The following is a 15662-nucleotide window of genomic DNA, read 5'->3' as shown; positions in this document are numbered from 1 at the left end:
GGGATACCTGGCTGCCCCAAGTCTACACAAGCAATCGATTATCTAGGATCGACCTGTTTTGACTTACTTTGCACGGCAACCAATCAAATGTTAGAGAAGCTGCATGGGCAGCGTTAACCCCGCCCCCTGAGTTTGATGGGTGAGGCTGACAGATAAAATTATTTCATGATGAGAGCCAGGCGTCAGGACTGCCAAAATGAAATAAATAAATATATCATTAAATAATTAATTAAATGTGTCAATAATTAATTAAATGTGTCAATAATTAATTAACATGTGAAATACATAAATAATTAATTAAATGTGTCAATAATTAATTAAATGTGTCAATAATTAATTAATTACATGTGTCATAACTATTTATTTAATTAATTCCAATTTTAATCAATTATTGACACATTTAATTAATTATTTAATGGTGTATTTAATTAATTCATTATGGCAGTCCTGGCGTTCCATAGTCCACTCGCCGTGGTGGCTTGTGTGTCAACTTGTGTGTGTCACGTATTTTTACCTGGCCAGGGATTGCAGGTGGAAATCATTGTATAAACGGCCTCTTTTCCATTTGTTCATGAAGGAAATAAACAGAGATCAGTTTGCTGATCTGTCCATGTTTCTGATTGGTCACATGATGTAAACTCCGCCCCTTTCACAGCAAGTTAAGCTTGGGTTAATTTATTAAACTGCATGCACAAACACACGTACACACACGTGTGCACACACACACACACTCCTGGATCTGCTGCTGTGTGTCTTCAGCAGTGTCTCTGTGGCGGAGCACTCACACCAAACATCAAGCAGACGTTCTTGTGGCTATAAAGACTCCATCTGATGCAAAATAAAACCTGCTGATAATCCAGCTTTACTTTCCTGCCACTGGTGGAAATGGTACAAATCCTTAATCCACTTGCCCGAAGATTTAATCTGAATAAATGTTCACCAGAGGAAGTAGAGCAGGAAGCTGACGTCCAGGCAGTAAAGAGTGAGTACTGGGTCAGGGTTATCAGACAGTCTAAGTTAGGGTTAGGTTTCTCACCACACACCTCTGAATCTGTGATGATCAGTGTGCGTGTGTGTGAAGAGCAGAAAGCTGGTGATCAGTAATACATACAGTAATAGCTGATAAATAAAACACTGATCAATAAACCACTAAACCGATTATAAAATGCAGTCTGGCTGCTCAGTAGGGATGGGTATCGAAACCCGGTTCTTGTTGAGAACCGGTTCCCCCTGTTTCAGTTCCTTGGAATCGTTTGCCATTTTTGCAAACGATTCCCTTATTGATTCCAGTTGCCCCGAATGACGTCACCACGTTGCGGAGCGTCATTTACCTGGCAGGAAACACGGCAGCTTAAACGCTCAAAAGTTTGATTATACTTTACGAGAACAGATGACAACAGGGCAACTTGCAATATTTGCAAAGTAGATATTTCATTTAAGGGAGGAAACACTACGAATATGCAAAAGCATTTGCTCACAAAACACACGATGACCTTAAATGAATGTCGTGTTTTTAATTCCGCTCCGGACTCGTGAATCTCAACCCAGCAGCAGCGGTAACGTTTGCACGTCCTCTCCCGTTAATGCGGCAGGTAAATAATCAACTAACAGTGCATATTATGTTAGCGTGATCTGCCTTATTACAAAACCTGCCATTACTGTGCATTTAGTGACCATGATGAGAGAGGCACACAGAGTCTGGCTCAGATGCTGGCAGTTCTCGCTGCAGTCTACCGGTAGCGTCTCCTTTCAGGCCAGGATAGACGAATGTCACCGAGCAGAGACTCAGTTTGTGGTCAAAGGCTTGAAAGGCCCATTTGCCACAGCAGATGATTTTCAGTAAGTGAATGTGTTTAATTGTAGGCAGGGACATTACTGGATATTCTTGTGTAATTGCTACAGAATAATTTATGTTATACTTTGTTATTGCTACAGAAGAATATTTATTTTATTATTTTACATTTACAATTTTTTTCCTGGGGACCCTGTGACACCCCATTGAAGAGCCGTAGGCTGGATCTAAGATCTCACTGTTGGGTTTGTAAGGCCATGTTACTCCTAAATTTCTATCTTGTTCAAAGAGAAGATATAAAACAAAGTTCTAAGCTAGTTGACCTTAGTGTTCTCCTTTTTTAAAAAGAATCGATAAAGAATCGAATCGTTAAACAGAATCGAAAATGGAATCGGAATCGTGAAAATCTTATCAATACCCATCCCTACTGCTCAGTGCAACATATGAAGCAGCTGATTGGTTGAGTCCAGAGACAGAGAGTCTAGTGAGGGTGAAGAGAGGCGGGGCCACACAGAGCCCCCCCCCCCCCTCTAACTGTCTGGTCCTCATGCATCATAAGAGCTCAGATTGGCCAACGAGAATCACATCTCAGACCGCCATTGGGTGAGTTCAGGTCTGTCAGAGGTTTGAGGACTGTTTGATGCTGTGGAAGGACACTCTGCTCGGTGAGGTGGGCAGTGACGTGGCACGTATGACACGGCTCCGGATGGAGTGACGGTCCTGCCAGCGAATCCAACGCTTCCTGACCGCGGAGCGCACCTAGATATGTAAACGGGTAAACAGAGACATCAGAACGGTCATGTAAATACGATTCATACATGATGTGAAACCAAGAGGAATCCTGATTAACATGACAAACCTCGCTATTCAGGAAGCAGTAAAACACAGAGACGAAAAAGCCCTGCAGGGACACAGAGAGTCGACAAGTTAGCCAACAGCGACTGATGGGCGGAGGAGCTACAAGAGTCCAGCCTAGAAGTGACATCATCAAAGGATGTGTCCATCAACGTTCTGGCTAATAGCTAAGCTAAAGGTTTATGATTCTTTTTAGATCAGTCTGTGTAAACTGAGCTAAGAAAGCTCGGCCAATTTAGTCTTGGACTGAGACCAGCATAGTAAACTGGATTTAGTAAGCTGAACCTGGTCTGACAGCAACAGCTCATGTATTAGTGCTCAGTGACCACACCGAGGCTCTCTGATAATCGATTAAACTGTGTTAGGCTCCCTCTGGTGTGGGTGGCAGTCTGAACCTGGAAGGACTCAAGGATGGAGTTGAAGTAGATGAAGACGATCCGAGCGACCTCGTCCTCTCCTCCGGGGTTCACAAAGAAAAGCATGTAGGTGATTCCTAACAGAGGCAGCAGCACCAGCGTCGCCTTCACCGCCTTCCTGCAGCACCAGAGAAGCACATTAACCCACACAGGCATTCTTTACCTTCAGCAAACAGGCTCATGCAGCAAGAGGGGAAAATAAGCTGGTTTATGTGAGGAGCTGCATAAACATCAGTGAAGACAGACCGTAAAGACACGGCCAGTGTGAGTGTTTGATGACCTCCAAAGAGACATGCAAAGGTGAGGCGACAGCTAACTATCACCTGTACATCACACCTGCTCTCATCTGTCTGTAAGACCAAACCAATGACTTATTTCTGATCAATCAATCACAAACCCAGCTCAGCTGTCACGCTCTTCCTATTTACAGGTGTGTTTCTACCTGTATTGAATGGTTTCTGAGGTTGTTGATGCCCTGAGTTTGGTCATCAGGATCCGGACGATGTTGAACAGGAAGACGAAGTTAATCTGAGGAGAAGAAGACTTCCAGGTTTATACACAGCTGGACTATGAGCCAAGTTACCTGTGCAGGTGTTTCTCACACACATGTGACTTCACAGTGTGTGTACATCTCTGAGTCTGATCAGGTTAGCAGGTTTCAGAGACCACATCACATGACAGCTTGTCAGCTGACGTGTCTTCTCACGTTAAACCAGACCATCTCACTCCTCTTCCTCTCTCGATAAATCATCCTCTCAGCTGTCTGTAACAAATCTGATATTTATAGACTTTATGGGATTTTACTGGTTTCTACTGTCTGATGGAGGCTTCGGCACCACTTGCTGGTCAAAGGAATCTCCAAAACATCAGCATCAGTCTCTGACAGAATTTAAGATGGACTGGCTGTGTTTAAGGAGGACTGTAGTGTTTTTAAGGTGGACTGGCTGTGCTCCTACCAGCAGGACCAGGATCATGGGGCCTTGGTAAATGTAGTCTGTATAAACTCCCGCCCTCTTTCCAAACCAGCACCTGTCAATCAAAACACAGTCACATGACTCCTCACGTTCAATATTGCAACACATTATATTTAGCAGAAGTCTTATCTGGTCACATGACCTACTTCTCATTGTCGTAGTACAGCTTCCCAAAAGCCCACGCCACGATGATGGGGAATGGAATACCTGCAGACAGACAGAGAGGGAGACGGGTGAGCAGAGAGAGGGACAGGAGGACAGGTAGACAGACAGAAAGGGGGACAGATGGACTGACCCCACCCGATGCAGATGAACATCCACTTCCTGAGTTTATCGGTTGAGTAGGTGAGAACGACGGCAGTGTGGAGGTAACAGCCTTCACCAAACATCCAGAAGAAGTTGGTCACATGGAAGTAGTTATAACCTGCCGTCACCAGCCTGCACCACACCTGCAGAGGCCAGAGTCAGCGTCACGGTCAGCATCAGTGTGTTTGTCAGTATGTGTCTGTGCGTGTGAGTGCGTGAGCACCTGGTTTCTCTCGGTAACAGCGGGATTCATTGTTAGCTGGACGATGAACCAGGTGGCGTTCCTCAGGATGAAGGCGGAGATCAGGTTCCAGTGGATGATGTTCCTCAAACAGCGAATGCTCCTGAAACACACAGACTTGAACTGATTGCCTCCTCCTTAAACACCTCCACACTATACAGTCAGGTGAGCTTTTCAGGACTGAACTTTCCGCAGCTTGTTCCTGCTGCGCTCAGTCGTTTAAACTGGATTTCATCATGTTCGCCTTTTTGGTCACCTTTGTGTTTGTGCATTTGTCCTGTTTGTGAGCAGCTAATCTCACAACATCAGACTTTTTCAGAGCAGCATCAGGAAACACCTTTCAGATCATTGCTGCCACCTTCTGGTGGTTTTAGTACATTACATTTTAACAGGCTTCAATTTGTTTTATTTAAACATTATGACAGAATATTTAACAGCAATCACCATCCCTGCATCACCCTCTCATGTTTTAATTGGAGAGCTTTCAGTTTGTTTTAAAGCTTGTTTTCATTCGCATCATTTTGATAAATAAAGAACTATCAGCCAATAAGCACTTGCGAGTCCAAGTCAGCCTGCTTTCTCATTACTCTCAGGACTAATTTAGAGTCAAGTGTTAAATTAGCATTTCGTTCATCAGAAATCGTGACCGGCTTCAAAGAGGAGAGGAGCTGTGTGAAGGAGGTCATCATTGGGCTGAAGAAACGAGCATATCAGCGAGAATGCTGAGCAGTTTGTCAAGGACAACATTCAGTCAAGTGAGGAAGACTCTCCTGGAGGAAGATGCCGTGTTTCCCAGCTGTTCACCAAGTTAAGAATCACAGAGAAAATCCAGAAGCTTCAAAGCATCAATCAGGCTCAGGAACAGAAAAATCAGACTTGACAAAGTAGACCAGGCAGCAAGCTCTGGAACGGTGGACCCATGAAAACAAAACCAACCTGTGTGATGCAGAAGAGAAGACGAAGAAGGGTCTGAAGCACCAACGTGAAGTGTAGACATAGTGGAGGAAGGGCGATGGCCGAGAACAGCAAGCTTCGGCTCATTGTTCAGGTTCGCCACAGGGGGTTCAAACTGAAGTCTGAAAGACCATCAGGTAAACTGAGCTTGCCAATCAGAGGCTGAGAAGGAAAACGGCTGAAATGGTTCAGTTTAATAGGTCAGGCTGAAGATCAGGGTCTGAACATCAATCACATCCTGAGGGTGTCATTTCTAACGTTGAAAAACTCTCCCGTCTGCGAGGACCTGAATCATGTCAAAGCTACATGACGCTGGGAGCATACACGACGGTGCAGGTGTGCTGCACACCAAACACAGGTGGAGGAAACTAGTTATTTACAACTGTCTTATAATGTGCCTCTATCTTCCAGCCTGGCTTTTGCAGAGCTCTGTGGCAGGGCTGTGGTATCTGGCTCCGATGCAGTGGAGGGGCAGTGCCAGGGTGGCTGGCAGGACAGCTGCTGCCACTCAGTAATCAGACTATTTCAGTGATGCTGGGGCTCGAGAGAGGAGCTGAGTGTGGAGTGGAGAAGCAGCTGAAAAGCCAACTTCCCATCCTAAGGAAAAAGAAAGGACGTGTTGTGCAAACAAAACATGACAAAACTGTCACCTGAGGCTGCGTGGGGTCCATTCATTTCACAAGCTCATTCTACTGAAACTGCTCGATAGACCCTGGACTATCAAGAGTGGCCAACTAGTACATGGAAGAAGTGGAAAAGAGGGCTTTGCTATCCTACTCTGGAACAAGTCATTGGTTCAGGTATATGGATGACACCTGGGTGAAAATCAAATCTCAGGACGTTTCACATTTCACGGATCACATTCACTCAGTGGACCGACACATCAAAGTGGCAGGTTAGCCTTCTTAGACTGTGAGATCTCCATCAGTAATGGGGGACATCTAAAAGCTGATGTGTACCGTAAACCGACACATACAGATCAGTATTTAAGGTTTGACTCTCATCATAATATAAGAAGAACTTTCTTTATCCCGAGGGAAATTTTTATGTCATACACATGCTCAATGCAGCAAGAGAGACAGAGGAACGGAGGAATAAGATATACAATATATACAATACTAGTATACAGTAATATACTGTAGGGTAGTGCAAATATAATATTAAATAACTCTAATGAAGTAACAATATAACTATATCCTGAAAAATAAACAGCTTAGCTATCAGTGCAGGTGATTCTAAAAGTGGCATAGTATTGTGCCAATGAATAAAAGAGAGTAGTAGCATATGACGGGGAGATGAAACGAACGTGATGAAAAACTGTTGGGTGATATTGCGCGGTCTGAATGGGAACAGAATCACTTTGTTATTAATAATCATCTACTGGAGCACAAACTGGGTGTCACCAGGACGCTACAATGCAGAGTAGGGTTGGGCGATAGGATGACTATATCAACTATCGTCAAAAGGCTGAGCCCATCAGCGATTCATTTGTTTATTTGCCCATGAGTACGTTTGCTAAGAATGATGGCGATAATAGATCCAGTCAACAGAAAAAACAATGATAGCGCTGTTGTAACAGCCCCCTCCTCAGAGAGCGCCCAAACGCTTGTTGACAGAGCTGCAGAAGCTGCTGATACTCAGCCGGATGGTGAACACGTACATGCTCATGCCAGTTAGCCGCCTTTGAGAACTTTGCTCGCACTATACGTCTGCACAAGTGGCACACTGCTTTGGTTACATCCTTAGGTTTACCTCTTTCATCCAAAATAAGCGACTTTAGTGGAGATATCATCTGAATTTCATGAGCGGGACCACTCCTCCTTCACGCCCCCTCTGGCCTCAGCCTATAAAAGCCTCCCTTCTCCAATGTGAAGAGAAGAAACGCTGATCTCATTTTCATGCCCCACCCTGCCCCCCCTTTTTTTCTCTCTTCTCCTGTCCTCTCCTCTCTTCCTTGCCTCCCTTTATTTCTCGTTAGTACAGGGGGTTCAGCCCGGCCCGAGAGCCATCGCCAGTCCCCCTTCAAGGCCTTCCCCAAACCGCAGCACTAATCACACTTCCTCATCCCTCATTGCTCATCGTTACCAAGGGAGTGGTTAGTGAATGTGAATATTCTTTTAGTGCTGTCAGCGTTAACGCGCCGTCATTATGACAAAGACGATTAACAACTAACCTATCAGGACCGGACTGAGCTACAATCCCTGAAATGTTTCTGCCAACGTATTCCAGGCAGTTTGTCCAAAGTTTGTTCATTCTGCGCTTCAGATGGGTTGAGAGCGTTACAAATTTTAATCGCGTTAGTCGTGATGACCGCATTAACGCTGACAGCCCTAATTTCTTGGGGGAAATTAGTTCGTCCATGTTTGAACTTGTGTTGTAAACATGTATGATTACATTGCTCCGCCCATCAAAAAGTCACCACAGGGATGGGGCAGGGATAGCTCAGTAGGTAGAGTGGTGGCCCCATGATCGGAAGGTCGGGGGTTCGACTCCACTGAATGGCTACCCTGAGGTACCCCTGAGCAAGGTACCGTCCCTACACACTGCTCCCCGGGCGCTGCATTAGTGGCTGCCCACTGCTTCACTGGGTGAATGGGTTAAATGCAGAGGAACTATTTCCCTATGGGGACTAAAACATACACATTATTATTACATTACATCGACAATTATTGGACTGACGATTGCCGGTTTACATATCGCCTAACGCAGAGCGAACACCATCCCCACAGACACAGCGGCCAGGGAAGCAGAAGGACAGCACATCAAGAAGGCCCTGAGTAAATGTGGTTATCCCAGCTGGATTTTTGTCAAAGCTGGGAAGGCTCCTAAAGAAAGCTCCAGGAGAGAAGGACAACCGCTGCCTAATCGAAAACCTGTAGTGATCCCGTACGTGTCAGGAGTATCGGAGCAGCTGAGACACATTTTCTCTAAACACTGGGTCTCTGTGGCTTTTAAACCCCAAAACACGCTGCGCCAAAACATTAGACCACCCAAAGGATCGGGTCCCCCGACACAGAGTAACATAGTGTACGCTGTTAAGTGCAGGAGGGATTGCCAGGATTTATACATCTTCGTTCGCACAGATTAATTCTGATCTTGTTTTACTTAGTAATTAATTACTGGATCACAGCTTCAGAGGTCTGTATTACAGATATAGATATATAGATACAGATAAGCTGGGTTTTGGCTTATCCAGATAACTTCAGGGTTAACCTGGGCTTTCTGTAGGTAGTTTATTACTTACTGGGAAAAACTGCCATGGTAACATGTGCTGTGACTCCAACCTTCTCTAGACCTGCTTAGGTTCCAGATTACAGATCAATTGGTATGACATCGCCACCTATAGACCAATCAGATCGCCAGAAAATAGCATCATCATTCCTGGAAAACCCCTCATTACAGTGCACTGTCTTTGTGCTTCCCTGATGATCAGTAAATAATAAACATATTGATTTTTATTCTATAGGTTTTTGTCTGTTGTCAGCAAACAAATTTACAACAGTTTTTTTCTCTCTAATATCCTATCCTTAAACAGGACCAGCGCACTGTACCTGCTGACCTGAGGTCTGAATTCAGTCATCACATCTAGCTTCAAACCTTGAACAGCAGCAATAAAAACTCAAAGTGTCCAGAGCAGGTAATGTTCTCAGTTTCCATATTTTTCAGACTATAAGGTGCAGTATCAATGAACGGATCTATTTTCATACATAAGGTGCATTAAGCGAAACAAAAAGTGACTGATAGCCTTAAGTCTGAAATCTACTTCATAAGCATGTAGCATCCTAACAGCTAGGTGTTCCAGGTGTGCCAGGTCCTTATACACACACCATAATATTACGTTGAAGCACAGTACGTATCACTCCACGAGGCTCCTGACTATGGTAGCCGTGATGCTCCGACAATCCATCAAGCGGTGCGGCTTTGTAGCTTACCAAAGTCATATTAAAACATTTCTTGACAGATTTTTGAGCGCCGTGTACCACATAAAATTGGTTTGAGGTCAGTAAGCACAACCAGAATTCATACTTAAGACGCACTGTCGATTTATGGTCGATAATGGTGTTGTCACAGGATGTGCATGTGGTGTTCTGCTTCATTCAGACATGATGCTGAGTCTCGCCACTCTGCTGGAAACATGGAACACACACCTGAACACCTGATCGGCCAATCATATTCATTCACTCTGATCTGATTTCCACGCCTCCTTCATCGGGCTGTGGGACAGGAAGCTACAATGTTTCAGTGGTTCCAGCCATCACCTTGGAAACAAACAGCAGCACTGAGCGTGCTCAGTAATAAACTATCACCTGGAATTCAAATGTTTGCGTGCACTAAATTGATTAAGAATTTTCTGTGGCACGTATCTCACCCTTTTTACTACAATGTTGCATTTTATTTGCATACTTCGCTGTTCTTTAGAGATTTTTTTTATCACCATGTTGTAACATCAGGTTGCGCTCACAGGGATTATTTTCTGTGGAAGAAGAGTCATGTGACCCACGAAATGCCCCTTTGTGATTGGTCAGATGCCCTCCATGTGAATGTGCAGGATTAGTGAGTTGATAACTAGCTTTGTGTGAGCGCCATTGTAAAGGTGAGTCCAGATGATGGAAGGATATCATGGGTTTGTTTAATCTTCTTCATGGTACAGTCACCTGCATTACCCTCACCGTCCACAAGGGGGCTGGACCTGTGCTCCTTTCTTTGTGAGGATGCGCATAACTGATCCTTTAACCTGAACCAGGAACTGAAGCTTAACCCTTCAGCTGTCCTCACAGCAAGCGTGCGACATGTCTTCAGACAGGTGTACACACAGACAAACAGGTGCATTACCTGAGCCTCATGAAAAGCGTGAAGGCAAGCAGCAGCGCTCCCAGAGAGATGCAGTGGCCCAAATAGTTGATGATGACAGCCACCTGATAGTGAACTTTACTCTTCCTCTGAAACAGGAAGTAGAGCGAGAAAGGACAACCTGTCAGATCTGACCCATGACTCCAGAAACAACCAAGCAGTTCAACAGTTTCATGTTTTCATCTTTATTATAAAATTCTGAGCTCAGTCTCCCCCCATCATGAAAATGTCTGAAAGAGTAAAACTAGAACAGGTTCAAAGGTCATGGAGAAAAGGCCCCGCCCACTGAGCTCACATTTTTCCTGCTCCTCTAGATGAAGGTACAAAGCTGAAGGTTTATCTTAATCAGTGAAACAAAGGAGGAAAGAGCTTCAAAGAAGTCCCACCCACAGTCAGGTATGTGTAAATGGGATATTTCTTCAATATGTGCTGGAATGAAATCAATCAGCCAATCCATCAACTAGTAAACATTCTTCATAAACAGCTCCCTGAGACTCGACCACAGCATATCTGAGGTCATGTCTTTGACCTTTGATCTCTCCTTGGATCCTATAGTCTTGACCTATAAAAAAATAATTCCCACCTGGTTGGTGAAGGTTTTTATCTGGAGCTGGTGAAGGAGCTCATGTTCTCTAAGACCTCTGTAGCAGTGGTTCTCAAACTCATACCACACTGGTGGTATGTGGGCTCCCTCTAGTGGTATGTGGGAGGTCTCCAAAAATTTTTTTAAGATTAAATAATATACAATACCATGTTCTGAGTGAGGGATTTAAAATGAAATGAAGACAGAAAACTAAACAGCAGTGACGTTTGTAGGGTTACTGAAGTTTGGATGGGTTAGGAACAAATGCAATTGCATGGCAGGACGCTGTACACGGACCAAACTTCAGTCAGGAGAACAACTGAACAATTGAGATAACCCAATTCAAATTCAAATTTTTATTTGTCACGTACACAGTCATACACAGTACGATATGTAGTGAAATGCTTGGACAACTGCTCGTGACCTAAAGAAAGCAAAAAAGGAAAAGGCTATGAATAAGATAGGAAATAAATATGAAAAATTAAAAAGGGTAAATTTAACTAGGAAGGAATAAAATATAAATTAAGGTTAAAAATGAAATAACTGTACAACACAAATTAGAATGAAGGGTAAATTTAACTGGGAAGAATAAGATAAAATATATAAATTAAAGTTGAAAATAAAATAACTGTACAACAAAATACACAATATAGAACTATATAAGAATGTATGAAGAAATCTAAATATAAATAAATATATACACAATAACAGCAGCTGTACAAGTATTAACTGGAAATGAAGAATATAGTGACCAGTGTTGTGCAAAACCAAAGTCCAGAAAGTCCAGTGTGTGTGTAAGAACTGTATGTGTGGGTCAGTACTGTGTGGTGGTGTGATTGAGAGACCGTATCGCCACAATACGAGGTTAGTTTAGGTTATGTTTCTGTTCAGAGTCGCAGCTTTCACATGAGATGCTGAGGTGTAACAGGGGTCATGCCCTTTACAAAATCTATCCAATAATCAGTTTACAATCACATCCTTTCTCTGTGTGCATGTTTCCATAGCAACATGTTGTTTTCATTTAGATGATTAAAAATTATGCCAAACGTGTAATCAAAACAACTATGTGTTTGTGCCGTAATAATAATGAACAGTTATGCAACTTTCCTTTCATGCTCAGCCTCGTTGCACTGTAAACACACACGCACACCTTGCTTGTTAATTACGGTCTGTGATTGACCAGCAGCCAGCTCTTCTGGCCAATCACAGGAGAGCAGGAAATGGGTGACAGATTGTCTCAGTGGGAGATGCTCTCTCCTCTCTCTCTCTCTCTTTCTCTATCACACACACACACACACACACACACACACACACACACACACACACACACACACACACACACAAAGCAGACCACATGACATTACATATGGACTTATAGACACACACACGTTGTTCTTTGTGCCTTTGTGAGGACCCCAGGGAAACCAGCTTCCCACCTGGACCTCAAAGGGATCCGCCCCCTTAGTGCTCACACACACAGAGGCTCCAGATGGTTCTCGCTCTCTGAGGACTCATTCACACTGACGTTTGATCACTCATGTTCTCACACTTGTCACTGACTGTTTCAGTTTATTCTGTGTGTGTGAGAGGGTGTGTGGATCAGGAGAATGCAGAAAACTTGTTAAAATCAAACAAAGGTTACAAATCGATGCTGTGTGGCTGAGAGGGCAGAAATCATGCTTCAGTGACTTCCTGCCACCTGCAAACACCTGAGCTCTGTATTAAGCAGAGTACATTCCAGCTTAACTCATCGGTTCTCATCTCCATGGTAACTAAAGCTGCAGAAGTAACCTGGTATAGGTCATGTGCTAGATTAGAGATCAGTAGGTCTGCTGAAGGTTCATGGTGATATGAGGAGCTTGGTAAAAAAAGGTCTGGACTTTAAGTTTCTTGAAGGTGTTTCATCCAAGAAGCTTCTTCAGTTCTAAGAGCAAATGATGCAGAGTCACTAAGGGGGTCGCTGACCCACTATTGATCAGTGAGTATAGGGGTGGGATTTAATAAGTTTTCTTCGTCCCACTCCTTTTCAGGTAATTTTTGTTTTTGTTTTGTGCACTTTATGTTCAATATATGTATTTCTGTTGTGCCTGAAATGAACAAATAAATGAATGAATCTATCTAATCACATGAGCCAAGGTGTGAAAACAGGTGTGGGTCACTACCAGCCGAGGTTGTGAGACCTTGCCCCACCCTATCATGTGATTTCCTCAGGTGAAATGACCCAGGATGTGAGTGGGCTGTTGTCAATAGGAAAATTGTACTTAGTAGTCAGTATAATCTTTTAATGGTGTAAGTTTGCATATGGTAGAATACTGCATGTAATCATTTGTGTTTAGAAGTATATAGTTGGTGGCATATTGAAAGAATGTCTCATCCTAGGAGGTCTGTGACATTCCAGGGTGTTCTGGCTTCACCCCCACATCCTAGGAGTATGGGAGAGGTCGTACCTTGTCTTATTGTTTTACGGTAGGATTAACGTAGCTATATCTGTTCTAGTCTAAGTGCTTTTTGTTTAGATGAAGTCGTTTATGGGGTCTCACACACACACACACACACACACACACACACACACACACACACACACAAGCACCCACTGAAGTATAAATAAAGACCGGGGCAGTTTCTCAGTGCGAGTCCCAGTTCTGGAGACTGCCCTTGCTAGCAAGAAGTTCTGTGTGTTTCTCTTCTCTGAGTCTCTACTGAAGAAGTGCTTTAGAGTATATCTCTTAACAGCTGTAGCGTCCAGATTACTTACGTAGTCAGCTAATCCGTTCAACTGATATAAGATGCGGTAAGCTGAACAGAGCTTCAACCGTCTGTTTGTTGAAAAATAGTAATGGACCGCATTTACTTGTTAGTAACTGTAACGGCGTTGTAACGACAGGAATAGTAATTAGTTAGATTACTCGTTACTGAAAAAAGTAACGCCGTTAGTAACACCTTACTCCCTGCCGGTAACTGATGCCCTCAGGGGTCGGTGCGTTGGTATGTACCAGCTCACTCCCGGTGGCTACTTGGCGGGTCCTGGTGCCTCTTCCGGGGCAAAGGGGGCCCTCGGGCCTCCGGCCTCTGGGCCTGCGGCTCGGCTCACTCTGGCACAGCTGGCGGGCACGCCAGTGCAGCCCCCTCTGGTTTCTGCTCCGTGGCTACTGGGTGACCCCTTGTCTGGGGCTCTCCTCAGCTCTTCCCAGGAGGGTGGCACGGATGCCCCCCTGGTGCTCCTCCTTGGGCTCTCGCACTCTGGGGCCTCTACATGTCTGGATCTCCTCCATGCCAGCTTCATGCCCTGGGGGCGGGGCTATGGCTCTCTACACCCTCTTGCAGACGATTACATGGGGAAACCTTTTGAATACAAGCGCGCTGATCCACACAGGTGTGCACACAGGTGTTCACTGTTCATAGACATAAACTACACCTTTCTTGGCTGCTACCTCAAAGCACATTGTGCGCTGTCGGTCCTGCTTGCTGCACAACAACATTCAATATTTAGTATTTACTGCAGTTTACACTTAGCTAGATTAACGTGATGGTGTTGTGTTTAGTATGTTGCTCTGGTTTTTTTTGCTTGTTTTCTCTTCTTTTTCTCTCAACAGGTGATCCAGGAGATTTTTTTCTCTTCTTTCTCTTTTTAGTGCCCTTTCTCACTGTCCCTCTTCCCTTCTGTTTTTCTTTTCCTTCATCTTTCTTTCTCCCTTTCCTATCCTCTAGTCATGTCTGTCCCATCTGTAACAACTGAAAATAAAATATTATAAACAATAACAACAAAGGTCGATCAAATACCAATACGGCAAGGCCGTGATGATCCACTTGGCAAAGTAAATCCATTGGGTATCCTTGTTGGTCTTCAGACAACAATTCTGACGGCTAAAGAACCAAATGGGACAGGCCAAAAAAACGTTACTTGTAACGGCGTTATTCCCATCACTGGTTATGGCGTTAATGTCATATTAATGAGATTAACGCTGACAGCACTAGTGGGAACACAACGAATATGACTGCACATTTACGCCGACATCATCCTCGTGCAAAGACAAGTGGAAGCAGACAAAAACAACAAGCACGCATGCTTTACCCGAGTCATTTAGACAGCCGTTAGCACGTGATTCTCCTTATGGGGACCTGATATGTTTAATATGCTGCTGAGAATATAGCCCAGAAGAAGCGTATAGTATAGCTTTTATTTTGGAAAGAGACATTTCTCTGTAATAAACTCTCTTTTCCAAAGATGAGTGATTTCTCCATCAGATAGATTTTTTTATTATTACTATTATTTTGTTGTTTCAGCAACATTAAATTTAAAAACTGTACTTGAGTTAAAATATATATTTATAATTTTAATAAATGACAAATTAAAAAGGCATGAACATTTTTTTGTATCGAAAAAATATCGAACCGTGACACCAAAGTATCGAACCGAACCGAACCGTGAATTTTGTGTATCGTTGCACCCCTAATACATATACATAAATACTAGGGGTGCAACGATCCAATTTTATAAAAATAAAAATTGGATGAAGCTGTCTCTCAGTCTGCTGGTTCTGGCCCCGAGGCTCTTCAGTCGCCTTCCTGGTGGCAGCAAACTGAAGAAGCTGTTGGACAGATGGGTGGAGTCACTGTGATGCAGAGGCTTTTCCAGATGAGGCGGGTGCAGCAGATGTCCTGGAGGGAGGGAAGAGAGGTACCCACAATC

At 43.9% G+C, this 15662-nt stretch overlaps 1 protein-coding gene across 1 annotated transcript in view; it reads right to left on the bottom strand.

The window, feature by feature from the left end:
* Positions 1–454: 454 nt before the first annotated feature.
* crhr1 (corticotropin releasing hormone receptor 1) overlaps positions 455–15662 on the bottom strand; it is a 36105-nt gene continuing 20897 nt past the window's right edge. Inside the window, exons 6-14 of the mRNA XM_085404964.1 lie at positions 10372–10478; positions 4567–4687; positions 4333–4486; positions 4184–4244; positions 4020–4092; positions 3506–3591; positions 3043–3181; positions 2652–2693; positions 455–2551 (exon numbers count right to left, since the gene is read on the bottom strand). Coding sequence (XP_085261090.1) covers positions 2411–2551; positions 2652–2693; positions 3043–3181; positions 3506–3591; positions 4020–4092; positions 4184–4244; positions 4333–4486; positions 4567–4687; positions 10372–10478 — 924 coding nt within the window. The 3' untranslated portion in view covers positions 455–2410. The remainder of the gene's footprint in view (positions 2552–2651; positions 2694–3042; positions 3182–3505; positions 3592–4019; positions 4093–4183; positions 4245–4332; positions 4487–4566; positions 4688–10371; positions 10479–15662) is intronic.

The sequence above is a fragment of the Rhamphochromis longiceps genome, linkage group LG4 (assembly GCF_057381845.1).
Source record: "Rhamphochromis longiceps isolate RC_006_pf linkage group LG4, R_longiceps_female_GT1.1, whole genome shotgun sequence".
NCBI classification, from domain to species: domain Eukaryota; kingdom Metazoa; phylum Chordata; class Actinopteri; order Cichliformes; family Cichlidae; genus Rhamphochromis; species Rhamphochromis longiceps.
The sequence above is the reverse complement of the archived record's forward strand: the minus strand, read 5'-3'. Positions and strand labels throughout refer to the sequence as shown.